Genomic DNA, 23732 nt, shown 5'->3' on the forward strand with positions numbered 1-23732 from the left:
CCCCCGCAGGCGGGGCCCCAGCGGCGCCCTTCCGCCCTGCCCCCGCCCGCCGGAAGTGTGATGTGTCCGTGAGCGGGTCGCCATGGTAAGCGCGGGGCGGCTGGGCGGGCGGGGGGCACCTGCTCCGCTGCTGAGGCTGCCGCGGTCCCGGCACACTCCCGCAGGCTATGCCGCCTGCTGCGTCTAGGCCGAGAATGCTTCCCGGGCCTAGTGGCCTTTCACATCCTGGCTAGGCCTTTGGACTGTCACAGTGGCCGAGGCCCTCGCCCTGCCGCTGAGGCGTAGCTGTCCCGGTTCCACCCTAAAGCTTTCCTTAGCAATTGGTCCAGCAGCAACGCAGACCAGGCATGTCTGCACTCCCCTGGTCCCTTTCCTGCCCCCAGCCTGACCCATTTTCCGTTTGTAGTGGCCTAGCCCAGTTTTTGCGTGGGGCAACAGCCTTTGCTCTGCCCAGCAGTGCGTTGTCTGCCTTTTCTGACTGTCTGATGTAATAGGTATGTTGTTTGAGGTCTCGCTTTTTGAGCAGTAAGCTTAGTCCTGATATTGACTGCTCTTCTGGGTTTGGCGTTTTATTGACCTAGGGTTTTATTAGCGATGTCATTTATGTTTTCTATTGTTTCTGCCTCTTTTTCATTCTATATACAGAAAATATAAATGGAAGATTTGTATTTGGCTTCGAAGTAAAGCTGTACTGGGGAGTAATCATTCTAAATCAAGCTGAAGATCTTTACATGAATAGGGCAGATATTTGTTTCTAAAATTGAAGGGAAAATTAAAGGAAAAGAGAATAAAGGCTTTTCCTGTAAAAAAAAAAAAAGAGTACTTAACTCTTACATCAACACACAATTATTTTTAGATAAGCATTTTGGAAAATGTTCTTAGAATCACAGAATACTTTGGGTTGGAAGGGACCTAAAGATCACCTGTTTTAGCCTTGCCATCAGCAGGGACATACTCCACTAGATCGGGTTACTCAAAGCCTCATCCAGCCTGACCTTGACAGGTTATCCATCACCAGTGGTTCGTACTGTCCAACTTCCACTGAATCTTTTTGTACTTCCCACGTGTTTCTTAAAAGATTAATATCTCTTAAACTTTCTTATATCTCAGTTTAAAAAAAAAAGTTCCTAGGCTCTAGATCTTGTCACCAGATGGAAACTGATAGACGTTGCTCACCTGAGCATTCTTTGGCAGATCTTTTTGGATGAACTTGCCCTAATCTGTGCTTCAAGCATCAAACAAAGTTTTTTCGTGACAAGAGGCATAAATTATCTAAAACACATAGAGAAAGCAAGAGACAAAAGATAAATTAATACCTCACATCTAATCAATGCCTTGAAAAGGTAGCTATTATAGAAGTGCATCACCTTGCTGTTCTTCATAGCATTAAAAATAATTTAAGATTGTAGAAAAAAGACAAGACAACCTTAATGTTTAGTGAGAAATTTACATTGTTCATTCTAACACTGATATCTAGCAAAAAGATTATGGCAACCATAAGAGATTCTGTGAGAATTTTTTTCTCTGCTTGTCCATGTGGCTTGTTAGAGGTTGCTCTGCATGCTTCAAGGAACCTGAAGTAGGATAGAATCTTTTAATGAGATCTTTCTCATTTTATGTAAAAGGAGATAAAAATAAGATTCCTTACTCTTGTGGTGTTTGAATTTCCTCAGGGAAGACAATAACCCTGTTGTCATATATAGGACTTTGGATCCTCTGTGGTGCTGCCTCTGGTGTCATGGCTTTTAGGAAAAAGCTGTTGTGGGATTAGCAGCCATGATCTGTAGTTAATGGCACTTTCTTTAGAGCTCACACTTAAGATATGAAAACAGCTGCTGTCTGTATCATCTAGTGGAAAATAGTAGGCCTACACCTCCATTTTTTTTTCTCTTTCTCCAGAGAAAATGAGCTGCCACTGTGGCAAGCGAGTAGCTCTGTGAATCACCTAATTTTTTAAGCATAATTTCCAGAGGACTTTATCCCTTGGAACTTTCTATCCTATTGTCTCCCAGGCTTCCTTACCACATCCTTACTAAGCAAGTCAAAACAAGTGGTGTTTGAATGGCCAGCCCCTGCCAAACAGAATTTATATACAGGCTGACTTCTACTTGTCGTTTCCTTTATGTGAGAGCACAACTTGTATTTATTTTTTTCCCTACCAGTGAGTAGAAAAAAAATACTAATTTAACTTAAACTACTTTGAAAATGAGCAGAAGCTACTCAGTGGATTAAGAAGTTACTGAAATCAGAAGGGATGCAGTATAATGACACAGCTGCTCAGTTCATTTAGAAACAGAATATGTGTTGCTTTACTGATTTTCAAGAAATCACTGTGTCAGTTTATCCTGTTAACTTCTGAAATTTTATATCTGAAAACTCAGCTTTTCCTATTAGGGTTAAAAAAATTGCCACACACACAGTGTGGTGGGTTGAGAGAGGGAAGAAGCCTAAAATAACACTGAACTTAATGGTGAGTCACTCACCTGCTAAAGTGTTTTCTTCACTTTGTAGCAAAAATGTGCAATTGCCAAACATAAGTACACCTACAAAAAAAACATCGTCTTAGATATGTTTTCTGTCTTTGATTGCAATTTGGTGATGAAGAAAATAAAGAATTGCAGAAAACTTCACAAAGATGTCTTCTTTCCCTTCACCTTCTGGTTAGGACTGACATTGAGCCCCACATGGCTGCCAAAAAATTGCATTGGGAACTTTCACTGAGGAGAAACATTGCTGTCACAATTTTTGTTGCTGCCGTAGAATGATGTTTATAGAAGGAAGGGGAATTGCTCATATAACCAATTGTAAAAACATTCATTAGTAAATAGTGATCCAAACCGAGCTCTTGGATATAAACACACCAGAATCTGAGACACTGCTCTGCAAGAGTTTCAGGAATCTTGACTACAAAGTTTTGTGTTTGGCTTATTCAGAGTAAGAAGTGCAGTAGATCCTGATTCATATTTGCTAATGGTTTTGTTTTTCTAATGGCCTATAGGTAGACAGGTTTAGAAACATCTCCTATTTCAACTTGCAGTCTTAAGCTGTCCTTGTATTTTAAATTTGTTTTAGAAAAGTGATGGACAGCTTTTTGCATATCAGAATTATAATGCCGTAAAGCGTTGATTTTTTTTTTTTTTTAATAAGAATGAGAATTTCAGGGAGCTACAGCTAAGAAATATTTCATCTGATAAAGCCTTGCTACCCAGCTAATATGATTTTGCTGTGAATCTTAGAATTCTTATGCCAAAGCTATAATGCAAGAAGGTGCTAGGAGCTCCTTTGCCACCAGTTGTGCACTAATCAAGTGTGTCCCTGCACTCAATGCTTATGGGCCACTGCTTATGGACCCCTGTGGCAGCTATGGCCTGCCCCTAGCAGTAGGAGCAAACACTACTGACTGAAAAGAAAGCAAGAAAGATCTCTGCATATACCTTTCCTCCCATAAGGTAAGAAGCTTGTCAGACAATTGAAAGGAGGGAGGAAAGAAGAAATAGGGGAGGTGGTTTGGCTAGGTAGGGACACTAAAGTGTGTTCTTTGCTTTACTACATTGATACCAATACCAATAGATTACTGATACACTGGTATTGGCATTTAGTAACTCTTGTACCATTTGTAACTGCACTTGGAAATACTAATGCTACTGTGGAGAAGGCACGTTAGGAGTTACTACTTTGAGTGTTCAATGTAGATACTTTTATGTCAGTTTACAAGATTATGTGAAAATATATCATCAAGTTTTGCTTCTGTGATTATAAAACACAGAAAAACATTTATTCTGCCTCTGTGAGATGCATCTCATGATGTGATTTGGGAAGAGCAGGATGCAATGAGTCTGCTTTTACACTTTTTACTACATATCTCAGCAATCCAGAGATGATGACACCAGTTGTGAGAAACCATTTCTTTGCTGAGTGCCAAGCAGGTCTTGCCAAACAGAATATCTGTCATTCTGTCTTCTATTAAACACCTCAATTTTATTCAGTAATAATGTGAGATGTGGGGATCACATTTTTCTGCAGGTCATTTGAAACTAATCATGGGCTGATTGTACATTGTAGATTTTCCACTCATAACCAAACTTGAAGTTAAAAAAGGAAGTTACCATAAAATAGTTAATGTCACTATTTAATTTGTTGATTAGCTGCAGCATTACACAAATGCTTATCCACTGTAATAGCCAGAGTGCTGAGAACATTTTTCTGTTGATGCACTGTGCTTTATGTTCAAACTCATCAAAAGTTTTCATTTTTAATTTTGTGACCTGGGAAAGATGGCAGAAACAACTGATATCATGCTAAAAATGTTACCTATTTTACAGGTTCTAAGAATCCAAACCACATACCTGAACTGTGCTGAACAAGAGACCTACAGGTCTGCTCAGTGCTGTAAGGTATCAGGACCTTAGCTGAGCTTTTCATTACTTCTGGATTAAGTATATTTTTGCCTGATAGAGAAGGGTTTCTTTTTAACATTTTAAAGTAGTAGTTCTACTGTTAGTGAACAACAACAACAAAAGGATAGGGTATTTTTTTATTCTTAAGTAAATAAATAGATTAAGCCTTTAGAACAGAAAGAAGATCCTGTACCTTTACTACGTTTTGCAACTTTATAGGCTTCTTGTAAGGATACTCAGGAGTGTAGTTCCATTTTGAATTGCAAAGTCTTCCATGAGGATAAGAAACATTCAGAGAAGTGGAAGGCATGTAGGGGTTTTTTTTTCTGGTTGTGCAATGGAGCTGATCTCTAGATAGTTTTTTACTCTTACTGAGGGTTTAGAATGCTTGTAAAACTTTTACCCTGACATTATTTTCCTAGATTTCTCAAATGCCATCAGATAGAATGTTAGCCTTATTACAATTGTAAAAGTATTCAGTGCAGCAAAGCAAAAATATTTCAATATCTTCCTTTATTAAAACCTTTACTTTCTTCTGTAACCATGCCCAAATTCCTCCTGCTCTTTCTGATCCAAACTTACACATTTTGCCCTCTGCTTTTATTAAAGTAAGGATGTTGTCTGATTCACAGTATACTGACATATTAAGAGCGATTCTTAACTCTTCCATTCACACTTGGAGGTTTTACAGGTTTTTAAGATTTTCTAGTAAACTTGCGGTAAACAAACCAACAAGTGTGATGTGCAATTTCAAAAGGGAGAGTTCATTAGTTTGGAAGAAACTATGCAGCTCAGTTATCAGGAACACAATGGTTTGTAATCAGGCATACTTCCATGATCTGCAAGAGAAACCAGAGTTTACTCATTTTGGGAGAAGATGTTTTTCTTTTTATGTGGATAATTTTTCTCCTTCTGTTCAGTTACACTCAGAAATCTCAAATTTATGGGTATTTAGGGCAGGAAAAGCAAACTAGCTACACATCAAGATTTATGTCCTTTTAGAGAGCTCTGTAGCAATGACTGAATATCACCTACTCTGTTAACAGTTCAAGAAACTACCAATAGGTTCCCTTTTACTCTGTAAAACATACTTAGCTTCAGCATCTTAAAGGATTATAGAAATTATTACTATTATATAATGGGGGAAGAGAATAGAAAGAAAAAGAACTGCAAAATTGCAAAATAAGTAAATATATAGTCTGCAAAGAAAACGCAGAGGGAAAGATACCTTAAGCTTTTACTGACATGTCTAACAATCTATGTTTGTTAAGTGTATATATATGGACATATAAATCTAATTGTGGCTCTAACTAGCATAAAAAAAAGCTGGATGTAACTTTCAGCTTGTTTTAATTGACAGATTTTTTTGTGAAGTGCTGTGCCTGCTAGCTGTTTACACCAAAGGTTCAATTTTGAAACCGTTGTCTAGGTATTGGGGCAAAGAAGAAAGAATTCAAGTGTGCATGGAATTGCAACATCACCTTGAGGTGTCATTTCAGTGTTGGTCTGTGGACTTGAATTGCAGTAAAAAACCTAAATATATTGAAGTCAAGAGAGCTTTTTGTAGGAGAAGACAACTGTTTCCGTCTGTGAATTCACTGTCTAATTGTTTAGAGAGATTAATTGTGCCTTAAACAGATGTTGCAGTCCTCAGCTGAGAGGCTTGTAATAGCTCCTATGTGCTGTACTTGCCATATAAATTAGAAAACTTATTTCTTCAAGAAATGTCTAAGGGAAAGATTCCCTATTACTCAAGCATTAGCCTAAATTTCATGAATGCAATATTACATATTTTAGATGAAACTTTGAGTATTTTAGGCAGAAATGTGAATGAGCATTAAGTGTTCTACTTGAATTCCTTTGAAGCTAAATAGTGAGGTGAAGGTGCAGTAAAGTAAAAACCATATTAGTATAGAGAAACAAGTAACTGCTATCTAGACTAAATTTGTACACTTACAGAGCACAAACCAATTTTGTCTAAATACGTCTTGCTTAGTTCTTCAGTGTAGTTTTGCCCATAATCACTTCAAATTTAATCGATTTGCAAGTTTTATATTTTTCTTACGGTTCTAACTAAAATGCCTCTTTTACAAATGCTTATTTTGCATTCAGTTTTATCAGAAGACATTTGGCAGCAGTGAGAAAACAAATTATTTCATAATACATTGAAAAATAATATAATTCTGTGCATGTTTTAATTATTTTTTAGCAAGCATTTTGACCTTCATTTTGGAAGTAGTCCTACAAGGTTTATTTCTAGGGTTTTTTTCAATATATTCCTAAAAATTAGGTTTAGATTGGGGAAATAAGATTTGCAGTACCCAATGGAAGCTGTAATTAATAACCATTTTCTCTTTCAGCTTTTTAAAGACCCCTTCATTAAAATTTCATATATTGATTTCACTTTTTTATGACAGTATTTGTAGCCTACATTATGACTTTAAGGTAGGGGTTTACATCTTTATCAGCTGTTATTTGACCACAGTTTAACTGTAGTATGAATTCTTGCTCACATTTTAATATGAGAAAGGCAGATAAACAATCAGATATCAGCATTTGTTTCTTTGGTTCGAGAGAACGTAGTCATCTGTCAGTTTTACAATACTGAGGAGGAAAAGGAAAATAAAATTATTCCAGAAAGACTATATTCTGTAGCGTATTACACAAATATGGTTGTAATGTCTTTAAAGTGTACCATTAATTTATCTGTGTTTGCCTACAAATTATGGCTGTAATAGTCATGGTGGGGCACAGTTTAACAGCTTGCTGGCACTACAGTGGTCTCATTTCATGGCATGTACAGATGAAATTGTGGTCACACTACATTCAGAGATAGAGTAATCATTTTGTAAATATTGAAAGTCTAGGAAAGATTAAGCTTTGATTTCAGTGTTAAGTCTCCTGAGATAAACTGGGACAGCTTTTGGTTTAGATTTTCTACCAACACAGGGAGACAACAGTATGGACTTTGTATCCTCCTTCTACATAGGGTTTTTTTTCCCCTAGAACAATGTTAACAGGTGGTTTATATTAAATAAAGATATATAAGGCAAGGGGAAATTCAGCAGATCCCTCCAGTGTCATGGAAGGTTCAAAATTTATGATGTAGTTTATTACTGTGCTACCCAAAGGTTGCATCATTACATGATTCTGTGGTGCTACCTGCAAAGACATGTCTGAATCAGAGAATGCAGAAGTGAATAAAGAAGGAACTACTACTATCTACAGAGGTAGATACAGAACTATGTCCTGGCTATTATTGTTACTGTCACTGTAGAAGAAGTTTAGGATTAGCAGATCTATCCTAGGTATACCTGCTGGGGCTACCAGTGATCACTGAAAATTTAGGGAATCATCCAAGTGGGCTAGTGCAAGAGTTGCAGATGAGCTGGACTCTCAAATGTCTCTTCTTTCTTGCTAAGGCTAGTAAGGCAACATTGTATATAATCAAGTTGACAGAGGCTGTGCATCTATTTATGAACCATCAGAATTCCCTTTCTCAGCCACATAGGAAATTTTTCATTTTACATCAACACATACTAAATTAAACTTTAGTTTATATTTTAGTATAGTTAACTTTTTTAATATCTACTATTCCATACATTTCTTTTTACAGTCTCTGCAAGCTCCTCCTTCCCTCTCTTCTCACCCTCAGTAAAGGGCTATCACATCATCTCCTATTCCTGTGTTGTAGCAGGCTCCCTGATAATGTCCTCCAGAGGCAATGATACTGTTTCTTTCCTTATGTCTGTGCTTGCCACTGAGCTATTCAGATGGGGTCTCAGATGGGAATACCTTCAAATGTCTCTAGTTGTAGCAGTTGTCATCTTAGTACTATATGGTCACATGAGTATTTCTGATGCATGCCACCATTGCTAATCTGAACACAAGAAAACTTAAAATTTTGAGTATTAATTCTTTATTTCTATGGTATGTTATGTGGAATTATTTTCTAAAACACAATATGATTAGGGCAGTAATTGAGGCATTTTTTTAAGGTCTCATTGTGGGAAGGATTTAAAAGAGCCTTTGGGCATGTAGCTATCAAAGATAAAATCCATAGACTTAAATTTCTAAAGGCTTCTGAAAAAAAACTTGCTCTTGCAAGTTCTGCTGAATACAATATCTCATTAGTGCTGCAGGTGATGTGGTAGTGCTCGACAACTGCCTGGAGATAGCACACAGGAGAGGGAGGAGGAGGAAGGGTAATTACTTCAGTATGCAGATGTAGAGAATTTTAGCCTATATAATAAAAGCAACAAATTTTACTGTCTAAAACAAGAATAACATACCAGTGCTGATTCTTTTCTACATTTGTAGTCTGAGTTTTGGGAAGTTAGTTGTCTTTTCATTGCCATGTGGGTGCAGTCTAAAAGATAGCATCAATTTCTCCATGTGCTGAAATTTCTTTGTAATTAAACCAGTGAACAGATTTGAAAAAATCCAGTTAATTACTTTTGTATCAGAGGAACCCAGTTTAACCAATTGAACTACAACCCACCTACATTATGACATTTCCCATATAGCTTGGTATGTGAATACAATATTTTTTAAAAGGATTCCAAAGAATGTATAATTCTTAGAGCAGCTTTTAATTACATCAGTTCAAGCAGCTGGATGCAAATCACCCTTTTCTGTAAGTTCAGCTGGGCCACAAGAATCACTTCAGATGTGAAATGAGAAATACTTCTGAAATAAATTTTCATTTCCAGTTTAAAGTTTTAAGTAGATTGTAAAATATGCATGTCTGTCCTTTTAAAGTGACTGTATAGCTAAAAGTGTAATTCAGAGTACATTTCAGTGGAATAGTGTCTGTAATTACAGTGATGCCCTGAACTGCATATCTGGAAAAATACATGAAGAGCTCAACAAAGAACAATTACATACTGCTTCTATTGATTGACTAATAGCACATTTCATTAGTATACATTTACAGTCCCTGCTTAAGAGGAAGCAAGTGTGCCCTTCTGCCATCTTCATATATTGAAGTATGCGATACTGACAGCCTCCTTGGGAAGCAGCTGCAGGAGAAAACTTGCAGGAATTCATGGGAACTGAGCTCTGGCAGGCACTGCACTGTGAGATGTCGAGAGCAGCTGTCTCTCCCGGAGGACTGATTGAATTAATCAGTTGATAGGGAGTATCTCGTTTTTCTGAGAGGCAGCCACTCCTGAATCCGGCCCCATCACGTTCCTAGACCTGCAGGAGCCAGGAGACACTGCTTCTTGTAGGTCGCCAGAGTTGTCTTTGCGGGGGAATGAAGATTTTCCTTGTTCCTGGACTTGGCAAAAGCACGTGCCTACTACAAAGGAAAGAGTCTGCAGATAACAATGAGCAGTGTTTTGTCCTTCGTGAATAATCTGTCCATTATTTATAACACAGAAGGATGGAAATGATGTCTCAGTTTTGCCAAAATAAAACCTAAAAGTGGTTTGACAAATTCTGTGGCCTGGGAGAATGGAAGGTAGCCTCACCTGGCAGACCTCAGGGCTGTCTTTGAGCACTGGATTGCCACTTAGCTCGTGTATTGTCCCTAATCTCCATGTTCTCACCGCAGAAACCTTCCTGCATATATGTTGCTGCATGTAGATGCCATTTACTCTTTACATTTCTCCATGACCTGCCTTCTCTCTACATCCTAATAATCATATTTTCACCTTGTCTTGTTTTTTGTCTCTCAGGCTATTGGCATAGAAAGGGCACGAGGAATGAGGGAACTGGCTCGAGTATTTTGCTTCTTCAGAAGAATGACTGATGCAAGAGCTCTCCTGCTCCAGGCAGGATTAAAGTGGGGAGTAGTGTACACACTCCAATGGCTAATGCTGCCTTTAAGGACTTGCCCTCAAGGATGCTGAAATCTCTCATGTAGGCTGCAGAGGCAGTTGTTCAGTTGCTCCTTGAGCCTCTCTATGCCATTTCTTCTTAATGAGTAGCTCCTCACCCACGCCAGCCACAGGTGGCCTATTGGCCTCTCTTAATTTTAGCATTTAAATTAGTTTATGTATTTATCCTTGTCTGATACATGTATGCAAGCTGGCAGTTCTGTGCATGTTCTGGCATTGCTTCTTGTGATTGAGGGACACTTCTGCATGGGCTAAGGAAGTTTCTATTTTTTATTACAATATTTTAGGCCTCAGTATCAGACGGGTTGTAGATATCCCAATGGCTTTGCTTCTACTTGAGATTCTTTTTCTCTCTTAATTTTCTGTAATTTTCTCTCTTAATTTTCTGTTAATTTTTCTGAACTGAAATACTGTGATTTTCTTTTATACTTAACTACGTAGAGAAATTTGATTATCAGAGCCTCAAAACATCAAAACAATATAATTTTGTGACATAGGAAGAAAGTGCACATAGATCAACAGAAATGTGCCTCGGGCTATGGAAATTGAAGCTCTCATGTGCTCTTAAATCACGCTGACTTCTCCACGAACAAGGAAATTGCAATATGATATTCCTTCTAGGTATTTATACTTAATGCAAGACTACTACTCAGCTTTCTTCAGGGTTGAAGACTGTGAAAAAAAACCATGAGGTATTTAGACACAAACTCATCAGAACTCCAGAACAAACAGTGAATTTATTGTATTTATTTTGCTGGTTTTCTGGGTATTCAGACTATATAGGATTGCCGGGGTAGCTGAGCAAGGAGAAAATAAGACTGTTCGAAGTCGCAATTGCCTAGTATACTACCTGGTGCTTTAAGTTGACCAAAATGTCAGTTGAGACATTCTAAGTTTAAAAAAAAACCAATAGAACTGCAACTCCATGCTTCATGCAACTGGATTATTTTCACAGTGTAAGAAGAGTCTCAGGTTTGGGACTAGTTGTGACAAGCTGCAAATCACAAGGACTGGTAGGCAAATATTTCTACTAAAAATACTAGCAAACATATTAGAAAAAAATATTTAAAGTTGCTAGTGTATTGACACAATGATATGGTACTTTCTGGAAATCACCATTACCCTTCTTTCTTGTAGATACTCTGCTTGGTTGTGGATTACAGCATTCCTACATGAGTGCCTTCTCTACCCCCATAATGTAAAAGATTCCTCACATAAGCAATGATAGTTGCTTATAAATTAATGATTAAAGAACATGTTGACTGCACAAGTCTCAGACTTCAGTTATGAAAATGGTTGTGAGATGCACTTACTGCATATTACTGATATTTTAAACTTTAGCAAATAGCCAGAAATCATAGCAATTTCTAAGGAACTGTTTCTTCTTACTGACAGTAAGTAGATTAGTTTTACTATTAAGCAGTTTAACTTTACTTCTCCATCCCAAGGCAATTCCTCTGTTTGGTCATCATTTTCCATATAATTAGTACTTCTAAGAATGTTTTTACAGTTAAGATGTTTTAAATTAAAAATCCAAAGGTGATTTGAAAATAAAATTAACCAATTTTTTTTTTTTTTTCTACTTCAGGTGGTCTTAATTATATGTCTTTCTACAAATCTGTTCAATTTTGTGTGTTGTCTTCATAAAGTAGTGTGTCAACAATCCTCCTACATATTTCTTATTCTCTGTCTTGGCTGCCACACGTTTAGTAGTCAAATACTCTTTACCTCCACCTTCACCACCACCACCGTATTTTGTTGATGCAAACAGAGTTACCTTTATTCTTGGCTAAGAGGGAACATCTTGTTTTCTGTAACTCTTAGCCTGGTGCTAAGGCATTTCCACAGGCTGGCTTTGGAACAGGTGCCTGTGAGCAAAAGATGAGGTTACCATTTTGTCTGCTGTTTCTATACCCTTTCTGGGATGAATTGAGAAGCAAAAACTCCATTCTTTCACTGTTAAGTTTAATGGGTTATTAAAAGAGTCTGTGTTTTTTAATGGATATTGTCTCCAGTATCACTTATTTTCTCCATCTTATGCTGTGAAGGAAATTTTGTTCTGCAGAGATGTAATTTTTCTGTTCTGATTTTCTTCCGTAGTCTGCCATCTTCAACTTCCAGAGTCTTCTGACCATAATCTTGCTGCTCATATGTACCTGTGCCTATATCAGATCCTTTGCTCCCAGCTTACTGGACAAAAATAAACCTGGGTATGTAGTCTGATCATTTTTAAAATACACCATTTTTTGTTTGGCCTTAACTGCAAAGTTTAGTATCTTCTAATGGTGTGTGATAATACAGATCCTATTTTGAAACATTTCTCTCTTCTTTAAAGATAAAAATCTTCATTTTATACCTTACAATAGAATACAATAAGGTATTTACAAGCACTTAGTTGCAATTTTATAGTAAGAATGTACTAACTAGACAAAGACAGCTAATACTACAGTTTTAGTTACTTTCTAGATTTGCAACTTTCTCATTCGATGTTAAAGATACAGAAATAAGTGACAGAAAGAAAACATTTTCCTGCATGCAACTATTGCTGTAATATTTTTTTTTTTTTTTATTCTTAGGGTGGGTAAGAAAACATTAACAGCCAAAGCTGGTTTTTTGTTTTCAAGATAGGCATTTTGGAGGTACAAGTTTGAAATACAGCTGTAGCAATAGTCTAGCAATATTGCAATAGCAATATTAAAAATATAATTTTTAAATTAGGCAGCTCTGTCTTTTTGTATGGTCTTTTGAAGTCTTTGTTTTAGTATTCTCTAAGATTAAGGAACTTGAAGAAGAGTTTTTGAAAGCTTCTAATAAACCTGTCTTTTTTTGTCCTTTGGTCACACTTCATCTCTCACTTTTATTCATAAAGCACATGTTTCTAGGTGACCAGTGTTTTTCTTTGTGTCGTATTCTTCTGGGATGTCCATAATGTTGCAGGGCCAATACTGCTGCAAAACAGTTCTTTGGCAGCACAGTTTTTGGGGTGACAGGAAGTCAGCCATGGAGCCAAATGTGTGGCTCACTTGCACTGTTAATGGTCATTCACCATCAGGCTTGCCAGTTTTTTTTGTGCTATGAAGAATGTGACCAGATGTTGGATGCAGTCAGCAGAATGCAGAACTCTAAATGCTATAATTTTAAAAACATTTGGACAGTTTTGACCTGGAAACCACTGAGGCCGCCCGTAGTATTTCAGTAATACTACCACCTAAGTTTGATATAAAGGAGATAACAGAAATAGGATATAATTGTAGGTGGTAATGCTGTATCTGGAAAAAACAGCCAGTCTTTTGTGCCTTTGGTTTTAGACTTTTCCACTTTTTCCATTACATCATTTGCTGTTATAGAAAGCGGGGATTTTTTCCCTAAGTGTCTTCTGTCCTTTCTGCATCTAATTTTCATGAAAACTCTCAAGTTTTAATTAGACTTTTGTCACCAAGAAACTCGAATGTTTGTCTTCTGAAAATTTTGTTGTAATTAACCCCTGGAATTGCTGTTTTGTTACAGAAGTTCTCTTCTAACAATGCAAGATACCCAGAGTATGATAGCTTTTTTTCAAATTTGGGGTTCTGACATGAAAATGCTTGTGTCTTGTCACACAAGCCCATGAGGGCATAGCCACTGTCATGAGAGATTTCTTTTGATAAATGTAAAGTTGGAAAGAAAGAAAGAATAACTTCATGAAGGACTTGGGATGCAGGGGGAATTTGGGTGTCTGCTTATGGAAGATAACACAATAGTCAATGAGATATACACAGTAAGAAGTAAGAATATTTATTTTACTGATTAAAATTTTAGTGCTGTTCTTGGCAAGGAGTATTTCCTTTAAAGCTGCTCTGTTTATTCTTGAGGCAAATCTGTCTGGAGTACAATAGAACTCTCTTCATAAAATGTTTTCAAAGAGTGCTGACACAGTGGAGGAGTTGGGTGTTTGATCTGTAGGTTTGTATTTATATAGATGTTGGATGTACAATTTTGTTTTTCGTTTATATATACGTATGTAGACTACTTTGTACTGGAGAATAAAACACTGTCCTGGAAGCACTGAAATTTCTTTCCTGAAGGGCAGATGTTTACATGGAGCTCATGTACTGTTATACCCTGTCCCTCTTCACTAACATATTCCATGCTCAAATGGAAATGTCTAGACATACAGGATAAAGTAAGTTCTGGTGATATTTCATTTTACCACAGAGATGATCTTACCTCATTATTCCTGCTCTGAATTAAAAGCATTAAAAAGTAGTGATAAAATATTAAAGTGTCAGAGAAGAGAAATGTTGAAAGTTATTCACAACATTTCTGACTGAGTGGAGACTACAGTGAAAATTTAAATCTGTTGGTAGTAAGAAACATGTTTCTGTTGGTTGAGAGACTGTTGCAAAATGATGTCACCCATTCTCTTAACACTGTATTTCATCCTGTTGACTTCTGGAAAAATGTGTCTTTTCCTACCAAGCCAAACAGAATTTTAAACCTTCATTTTGCCTTGTTTCTTGTTTCCATGTGCTTTGTTCTGAGAATAGCATTTAAGGTTGGGAAAGAAAACGGAGATTTACTGTTTCATGCTAAATAGAAGAGAATGCATACCACAACATAATTTTCTCCTCCCTGATAAGCAGGAAGATGTTTTAGCTTACATGCAGTGCATATTTCCCTTGACAGTGGGGTATTTCTTACACTCTCACCTGCGGTGGCAGTAGGTTTGTTCTGGTAAACATTCACTGCGTTTTGCAGCGTTTCACAGAATCATTACAGCTGGAAAAACTCTTTAAGATCATCAAGTCCAACCACTAATCTAACACTACCAGGCCCATTATTAAACTAAACCACCACTAAGCTAAGATCTCAACATCATTCAGTGAAAAAGTTCTTCCTAAAGTCCAGTCTAAACGTACCCTGGCACAAGTTGAGCCCATTTCCTTGTGTCCTGTCATTCGTTACTAGAGAGAAGATATCAATCCCCACCTCACTGCCACTCCCTTTCAGGAAGTTATAAAGAGCGATCATACCTCCCCTCAGCCTCCTCTAGGCTAAACACTTCCAACTCCCTCAGCCCTCATGAGACTTTTCTCTAGACCCTTCACCAACTTCATTGCCCATCTCAAGACATGCTCCAGCACCTCCATTTCTTCCTTATAGTGAGGGGCCCAGAACTGAACACATTATTAGAGGTGGGGCCTCACCAGTGCCAAGTAATTGGGGAAAAATCACTTCCCTGATCCTGCTGGTCACACTATGTCTGTTACAAGGCAGGATGCCCATGGCCACCTGGGCACACTACTGACTCATATTCAGCTGGCTGTCAATTTACACCTCAAAGTTTTTCTCTCCAGACAGCTTTCCAGCCACACATCCCCAAGCCTTTACTGTTGTATGAGGTTGTTGTGGTCCTGTGCAGGACCTGGCACTTGGGCTTGTTGAACCTCATGCCGTGGGCCTGAATCTATAGATCCAGCCTGTCCAGGTCCCTCTGAAGAGCGTTCCTGCCCTCAAGCAGGTCTGTGCACCTGCCAAGCTTGATGTCATCTGCAAATTTACTGAGGGTGCACTCAATCGCTTCATCCAGATCATTGATAAAGATGTTAAACTGAACAAGCCCCAGCACTGAACCCTGGGGAACAACATTGGTGATTGGCTGCCAGTTGGATTTAACTCCACTGTGACTCTCTGGGCCTGGCCGTGGGCAGCCAGTTTCTCCAGGAGGATGCTGTGGGAAGCTGTCAAAGGCCTTACTAAAGTCCAAGAAGCCCACGTCCATTGCCTTTCCCTCATACACTAAGCAGATCATATTGTCATAGAAGGATTGGTCACACAGGACCTGCCTTTCATAAAGCCATTTTGGCTGGGCCTGAACCCTTGGTTATCAGGATGTGACTCGGGATGGCATTCAGGATAATCTGTTCCATAAACTTTCCTGGCCTTAGAGTCATGTTGACAGACCTGTAGTTCCTGGGATCTTCCTTCTGGCCCTTCATGTAGAAGAGTGCTACATTTGCCATCCTCTAGTTTACTGAGACCCCTCCAAGTGAGCCAAGGCTGCCAGTAGATGGTGGAGACTGGCTTGGAGCTCCCTCAGCACTTCCAAGTGGATTCCATCTGGCCCCTTTGACTTGTGTGCATCAAGGTGGAGTAACATGTCCCGATGGACCAAGGGGGCCTTATTCTGTCCCATACCCTTGTCTTTGGGCTCAGGTGGACAATTGCCAAGAGAAGACCTTAAGATTTTAATATTGAAGACTGAGACAAAGAAGACATTAAATATCTCTACCTTTTCCTTAAAGTGGCCACTTTAAGTTCAAGTTGAGCCTTGGCCGTTCTAATTTTCCTCCCTACATGATCTCACAGTGTCCTTGTAGTTCTTCTAGGTTGCCTGACCTTTCTTCCAAAGACTGTAAGTTCTCTTTTCCCTCCTAAGCTCTAACAGAAGCTCCTTGTTCAGCCAGGGTGCTCTTCTGCCCTGCCAGCTCATCTTCTCCACCCCAGTAGAGTTCCACAGGGATTGGTTCTGGGGCCAGTCTTGTTCAACATCTTCATCCATGGCCTAGATGAGGGGACAGAGGGTACCCTCAGCAAGTTCCCTGATGACACCAAACTGGGAGGACTGGCTGACTCCCCAGAAGGCTGTGCTGCCATTAGTGGGATCTTGACCAAGTTAAGAGTTGGGTAGAAAGGGAGTTTTCTAGGACTAGGAACAATGTACAGTACATCAGTTAAAACTTTACAGTGTTACAGTACTCTGAGAAGGCAAAGAAATACCCTTGCTGAGATTGTGAGGCAAATCAAACAGATTTGTAGACTGCCTGAAGGAATTAATACCTTTTTTTCCCTGCTTTTTTTTTTCTTCTTCAAATATGCATATGAAAAGAACAGTAACATTTTATTTCTTTGAGTTAGTGGGCAAATTTTTTAGATTTGGCACCATGACACTGAACTGTGGAAGTTTTTGTGTTATTTCTGCAGCATTCAATCTGTAAATATTAATTTTAAAGAAAGTAACAGTTTCAACAATCTGAAGTGCCAGCCACCCAGTACTGTGGTGCTGTGTATTTTGTTTTATGAGATTTACACATTAATGCCTTTTTACCTGCAGGCATCTTCAAAAAGTGCATAACTGTCCTTAGGTTACTTTCCTGTATGACTTGTTAGCCTGGAAAAGTGTGATGGTCTACATGCAGAGGTTATTACTTCTGCTTGTGGAGCTGTACAAAAGCAGAAAAAAAAAAGAGCTATACAGAAGTACTTTTAGCTTGAGGTAAAACAATCTAAACAAAAAGGACTTTTCCAGACATTAAAATGATGTATTATTGTTTAGAACAGTTTGGTCAGCAAGAGTTACAGAGCAGTCAAAAAGAATTTTACATTGACTTTGAAAATCTCAGTCACTTGCTGCCTCTTGGAACACTTGGTTCTCACCTGCCCGACACTGGATGCTTGTTTCAGAAATAAAAGGGAATCTGCTAAATGGAAGGAGAGATACTGAAGCAGAGTAAGACCATGAGAGAGACCATAAAATAAAAGGTAGTGCAGAGGTGTTTTTTTTTAAAGATAAGATATGATATGTTTACCACTGAAGTATATAGGAGCAAATGGCCCAAAACTACCTGTCTGCATTTAAGAAGTGAGAAAACAGGCAATCGCCAAAGCCTAAGAAAAGGAAAGGACAGATAATCAGTCCATTGTGCGTATGTGTTCAGAGCACTGTGGGAAAGCACTTGGAGAGCTGCCATCACAGCAGGTAGTAGATACAACCCCACAAATAATGTAGGCTGAGATTACTGCTGATAAACATATCAGGAGAAGGAAGAAAAATAATTAGGGGTTTTTTAGTCCATAAATCCATAAATAGACAATATAGTTGAATCCAGATGTTTTTGCTGTATTGCAAGCAGTCATGCTACGAAGGAAACCTTCCTGTAGACAAGCTTTCAACACAGTTTGACCAGCGTTTGAAAGACTGAAAGCAGTCTTTTGGTTCAGGATGCTTCCATATGCTTCCCTTCTTCTCCCTCAGATTCTAAAGCAGCCCCTGCTCTTGTTCCTTTTGAGCAGTCAGCACATTATTTTAGTTTCACAGAGAAATTACAAATTGATGGCATATACCTGTGTCAATCCCTTTGGAGGTGCCTTGGATAGTTGAATGTTACTTTTCTCTTTTGTTTCTTTACTTGGTGAGAATTAGTGTCTTGGGCAAGCAGCTAGAGAGACATGAACAAGGTCAATTTTGGTAAATTAGTAAAAACAAACATGAAAAAAATGTTTTGTTATTTATTTCAACATACATTTTATATCAAATTACACCTATGAGTATGCCCACCTCGGAAAGGCACTTTTATCTGCTAATGCTAAAGTAAATACCAGACATTTAAATTTGAGTACTGACATGTACTATAGAATCATACCTGGAGGAAAACTTGCTTCAAAATCATAAAAATTAAGTTTCACGTATACAATGACATGGAGGCCTATTGTTATTTCCTGCTCAAGTATTTTTCCATTTCTGTGGGGTTTTTTCTTCACATAATTCTGTGGATTACTTTAATGTTGAATACAGAATTCTGATGAAATCTTTTGATTTGAAGCAGAGACTGAGTACATGCATCTTTGTTTTTCTCGCATTGAAAAAAACCCTGTCTAGACTTAGAAAGACCTTTGTCACTTGTTCATATCTTGTACCACTCTGTGGAGGTATCTGGTGTTTTCTGATGTTGATATGAGTGTCAAGTTGGCAGGCTACTGTTACTTTGGATTGGTTCAGCGTAGAAGGAAGAAAATCAGTTGACTTCTCTTATTAAAGCAAGAGCCTAATGAATTTATTTTATCTTTACAGATTTTTGGGAATATGCTGGAAATGCGCCAGGATTGGTAACTTTTTTCTTTGAAGTCTTTCAAGAGTAGCGATTAAACTGATGCTCATACACCACTTTAAAATATGCAGATTCTACCTCCATGAAATATAGTGAAAGTAGGAGGGTCAGGGTGTAACTGTCTTAGTTAGTGTCATGAAAGCCTACACTTCCCAATGTCAGTTCATATATGTGGTATTACATTTGTAGAAATCTTTCACACTTTTTACTATATGAAGTAACCAAGTCCATACCCCTTATTATAACGTACAAAGAAATCAGCAATTCCTTATGAACTGCCATCTATTTGAAATTCTAATGGACCACTCACAAAAGCCAAATACTTATACAGATAAAACAATGTAGAATTCATAATGCAGTACAGTTTTTTAATCACAAATATATATTTTTTTCTCTTTGAATTAGCTTCTGTGCACTTCTGAGTTACACAAAGCTGTTGGTATCATGTGGCATCTATATGCAGACTGATCAGCTTTATCTCATTTTAGACATTTTCTCATGATACTGATATTCTGAATGTATTTTGAGAAGGAAATGTGAATATGCAACAAAAATTCAGTTGTCACATTAAGGTATATGCAAGATTTTTTTTTAAATTGCAAATCTTCTTCAAGTTGCATTGTTAATGCAGAGCAGAAGCATTGAACTTGTAATTCTAGAACTTCCTGCTTGTCATTGAGCCTAAAAGAAAAAATATATGGTTTTCTTTTCTTCATTCTCAGGATTTGTAAGGGATATAACATACATTTTCCACTGTGTTAAAAAGTGTTAATGCAAAAAACATTTTTTTGAGAAGACCTGTTGTTAAAATGATTGCAGATATTGTGCTATTTGGATAATAGACATATCAGAACCAATTTTGATATTGTAATTGAAAGAAACTGGCCAAGGTGGCAGCTGTCAGAAGTGAATTTTGACCTATAGTAGCAAAAACAGGTTAAAAATGGGCTGCATTAAGGTTTGGGTAAGGTTGAGGAGACTACCTTATCTTGCCATCTTTTTAGTTAATTAAATGCAAGCATATTTTGTCTATTAGCTATGCATAGCAAACGGTTAAAAAATTATTTAGAAAACTACAAAAGGGTTTAATGAGATCTCTGTCAGCTTCATAAAGTTTAAGAACCACAGTTCATGTGGAATACAGTAATGTTTTCCCATCATGTAATAATGTTAACATATTTGCATTTGCTGCAACCAAAGTAACACCTGCACCCTTGTGCCCTGTACTGCATGGCTTCCGTTTCTCTTTTTTTATGTAAAACACAAACTTCTTTTCAGTCTACATCTAGAATTGTCCATTTAACTTTCTTTTAGACTGACAGGTGAGAAGGTAGCATCTTAACATCCCTTCTGTATGTTTCCTTACAGAACAGTACCCTATCCTCAGTATGGGAAATGGGCTTTGAAAATGGTTCCTATCATTTTATTTGTGTTAACCACAAAGACAGGTAGAAAGTATAGGCTTTAAGAAATGTAAATCCCTACTGGCTTCTTTTACATTTAACTTGCCCTGTATATTTAAAGAACCTTTTCATATATGCATGAGATTATAATAATCAGCAAGTGACTACATATTTACAAAGTTGTGCAAAATTATGTTTAATCCTGGTACATGGTGATTTCTCTTTCAAGTAAATTAAGAGCAGGAAAGTATAACCCGTATGAAAATTCTAATACTCTAAACTATAGGAGATGGATTTGCTCACGGGTTTGTTTTAAACAGATGTAAAATTGCAGACATTAGTTCAATCAGTAATTGGAAGTTTAATTAAATATACCAGATTATGACATCTTGTAATGTCACAGTGGCCAGCACTCCTGCTTATGGAAGGTGTCACTAGCAGTATTTTGTTCTTCTTTTGTTTTGGAAAGTTTGTTCCTCCTGTATTTGAAGGTCCTACTGGTGGGCCTTGACATGTTGTTTTCTTTAATGTTTCTCTGAAAAATCTGTCTCAGGAGATACGATTTATAATAAGACAAAAGACCTCACACAGGTAAAGGAAATTGAACTTCATTTAAGGAAAACACCTCCAGCTCTGTCTTTATGCTTCTGCATGCATTTAAAAAAGAATCTTCTCACCATAAAAAGCATTGCTGTGTTAGCACTTCTTGACAGTTTTTTAGGCTGGATGTACTATGCAATGTAGAGAACTTTGCTCTCCAGAGAGCAGACAGTGGATTCGTGAAGAGTAATGCTTAAGCATAAGAGTAAAAATGCCTGGCTAATTAGATGGAGGACGTGTCCATCCATGTAAATAGGTGGCAATCTGGCTAAGATTATTAGTATTCCCCTGGTTGTCTTACAGTTCCTTACCTAAGACTAGGGTTTTTTTCATAGTTTATTTGTTGATTATGAGACCTCTGTAACATTTTGCTCTGGACCAAATGGGTGGGAATAGATCTTTCTTGATTGCTTTTAAATCTGTTAACAGAGTAAACTTAACTTGCATCCATGGTCTGCCTGGGAAAAGTATAATGCTAATTTCAAAGAGTCAGAAATAGAAGTGTCCGTGCAACTTCTGAAAACTGCTGATAATTTTTATCACTAACCTGAAACTCTGTGGACCAGACCCTCTCCACATAGTAAAAATATTATGTCTCTCTAGCAAAGAAAAAAGTCAGGCATCTGGCCATGTCTAGGCTGTTGTGAGCTCCCTAGCCAGTCAACTGGTTCCTACATGATACCACACATAGAAGATGCATGCTGCATATCGCAGCTGTCATGGCCAGACAGCATTGAGGTACACCTCAGCTAACGTGGAACAGCTTTTGAGCAATGATAGCCATTAGCCAGAACTGGGAACAGAGCCTTAAAAGATTTGATGTCTTGATCAACATTCCAGTACCTGCTTCCAGACTCTCTTTGGCATTAAAAAAAAAAGAGTTTTGCTGGACACTGCATCTCAGAAAAAGGTGGTTTATAGTAAGACAGAAGTCCTTGCACAGACCTTTATTTGAAGCAAACAGCTCTCTGTCTTTATGTAGTAATATATCCTATCCTACATCATTGTTTTTACATCCTCGTGCATACTCCTCCTCAGTACACAACTGTAGTTGTAGTATTCCTCCAGCTAGAAATGTTGAATCTTGATTTACATGTGCAATGGGATAATTACCACATTAGGAGCAGCTTAGATCTGTTTAGCCATGCCTAAATTTTTCTTTGGTTTGGGTTTTTTCTTTCAGGTGAACGGAAGAGCCCCTACGTGGCTGTGTGCTGTGTCATGATGGCCTTCAGCATTCTGTTTGGACAGTAGCAACTGGAGAGTGTCCCCACAGCCTACCACCAAACAGAGCATGAAAGAACTTCTAACAGGAAAACATGGGAAAGCGTCATCAAGTCTCCTCTCACACATTGGAAAGCCTCTCTCTTAGTGGACACTCCTGGGCAAATGGACCATCATGTACAGCATTAGTGATCATAATGTAACTAACTGAAGGAGGCATGTACTACTTAATGTCAAATCAGTACTGACACTCTTGATGTGGCTTTTGAAAGGATGTCTGCTATATGTCTGAGTTTCAGGCAAGGTTTTTGTACACCACCTTGAGAAGGCTTTTAGTTCTTTATTTTATGGACCTATTTAATAAAACTCAAAAATGATAAATGGAACAATAACAGTAAGACCAGTCTTGCAAGAATAAAGAACATTGTGACTCTAGGAAGTATGTACAAAAGTATTTTTCGGTTCTTACTGTCTGAGCAATTCCTGTCATTTTGTGATAGTGATACTCATATACTAAAAATATGACTTCTGGCCTAAGTTACATTAAGCTTCATTAAACTTCTGATTCCTCAAATAATCTATCAGTATTTTTATTGTTAAGGTAAGATATGAAGAAGGGCAAGGACCATAATTGTATTGGTGTCTGACTAGCTGCTGAGAAGGCACATATGTGGGATTTGAGAACCTGGACTGCTTTCTGTAAAATATCATACATATTAATTTTTAGAGATGTAGGTCTCCAATTAATCATTCCCTTACTTTGTTCAGTATTGTGAGAAAAGAACTCTAAAGGCTCTCTTGTTGCATGTAGTACAATGCTGCTAGATCAGCTAAGTGAACAGTTGGCTTTTTAGGAGTGTGCAAGTAAGGAAGTTGCATGTCCCATTATTCTAAAGATTTAAGAAAACAACTAAATTAAATTACACTCAGTATTCATGAAGATTAGATTACCTTTAGTAATGATGCCATTAGCATTTATTCTATAATTTTGCCATATTTTTGTAATCTAGCAATTTATTTTAATAGTTTTCATTACCCCTTGTCTTGTCACCATATACAACAGAAGAAAGGGATACCCCAACCTCCCGACATCCACCATTTAGATATTTGTAAGTATTCATGAGATCCCCACTCAGTCTCATTTTCTCTATACTAAAGAGCCCCAATTCCCACAGCCGTTCCTCATAAGGAAGATCCTCCAGTCTTCTGATCATCTTGATGGCCCTGTCCTGGACTCTTGTTGGCTGCCAGCAGAATTTTTCGTTGTTCTGAAAAGATGTGCAGTCAGAATGAGCTAAGCAAGCAATAAGACACGTTAAATGGTATATAAGTGTTGTCACTCTTGTTGAAAAACTTTTTCCATAGATACAGATTACCATACATTTAGAAAGTGATTAT

General features: G+C 37.8%; 1 protein-coding gene across 1 annotated transcript; it reads left to right on the forward strand.

Moving 5' to 3' along the window:
- The first annotated feature begins 7 nt into the window (after positions 1–7).
- On the forward strand, positions 8–22900 carry TMEM167A (transmembrane protein 167A). The gene is made up of 4 exons (XM_062018017.1): positions 8–85; positions 12341–12450; positions 19071–19105; positions 22294–22900. The coding sequence occupies exons 1-4, from the start codon at positions 83–85 to the stop codon at positions 22362–22364; spliced, it is 219 nt and encodes a 72-aa protein (XP_061874001.1). The 5' UTR covers positions 8–82; the 3' UTR covers positions 22365–22900.
- Positions 22901–23732: the final 832 nt, after the last annotated feature.

Source organism: Colius striatus, chromosome Z (genome assembly GCF_028858725.1).
Source record: "Colius striatus isolate bColStr4 chromosome Z, bColStr4.1.hap1, whole genome shotgun sequence".
Classification (NCBI taxonomy): domain Eukaryota; kingdom Metazoa; phylum Chordata; class Aves; order Coliiformes; family Coliidae; genus Colius; species Colius striatus.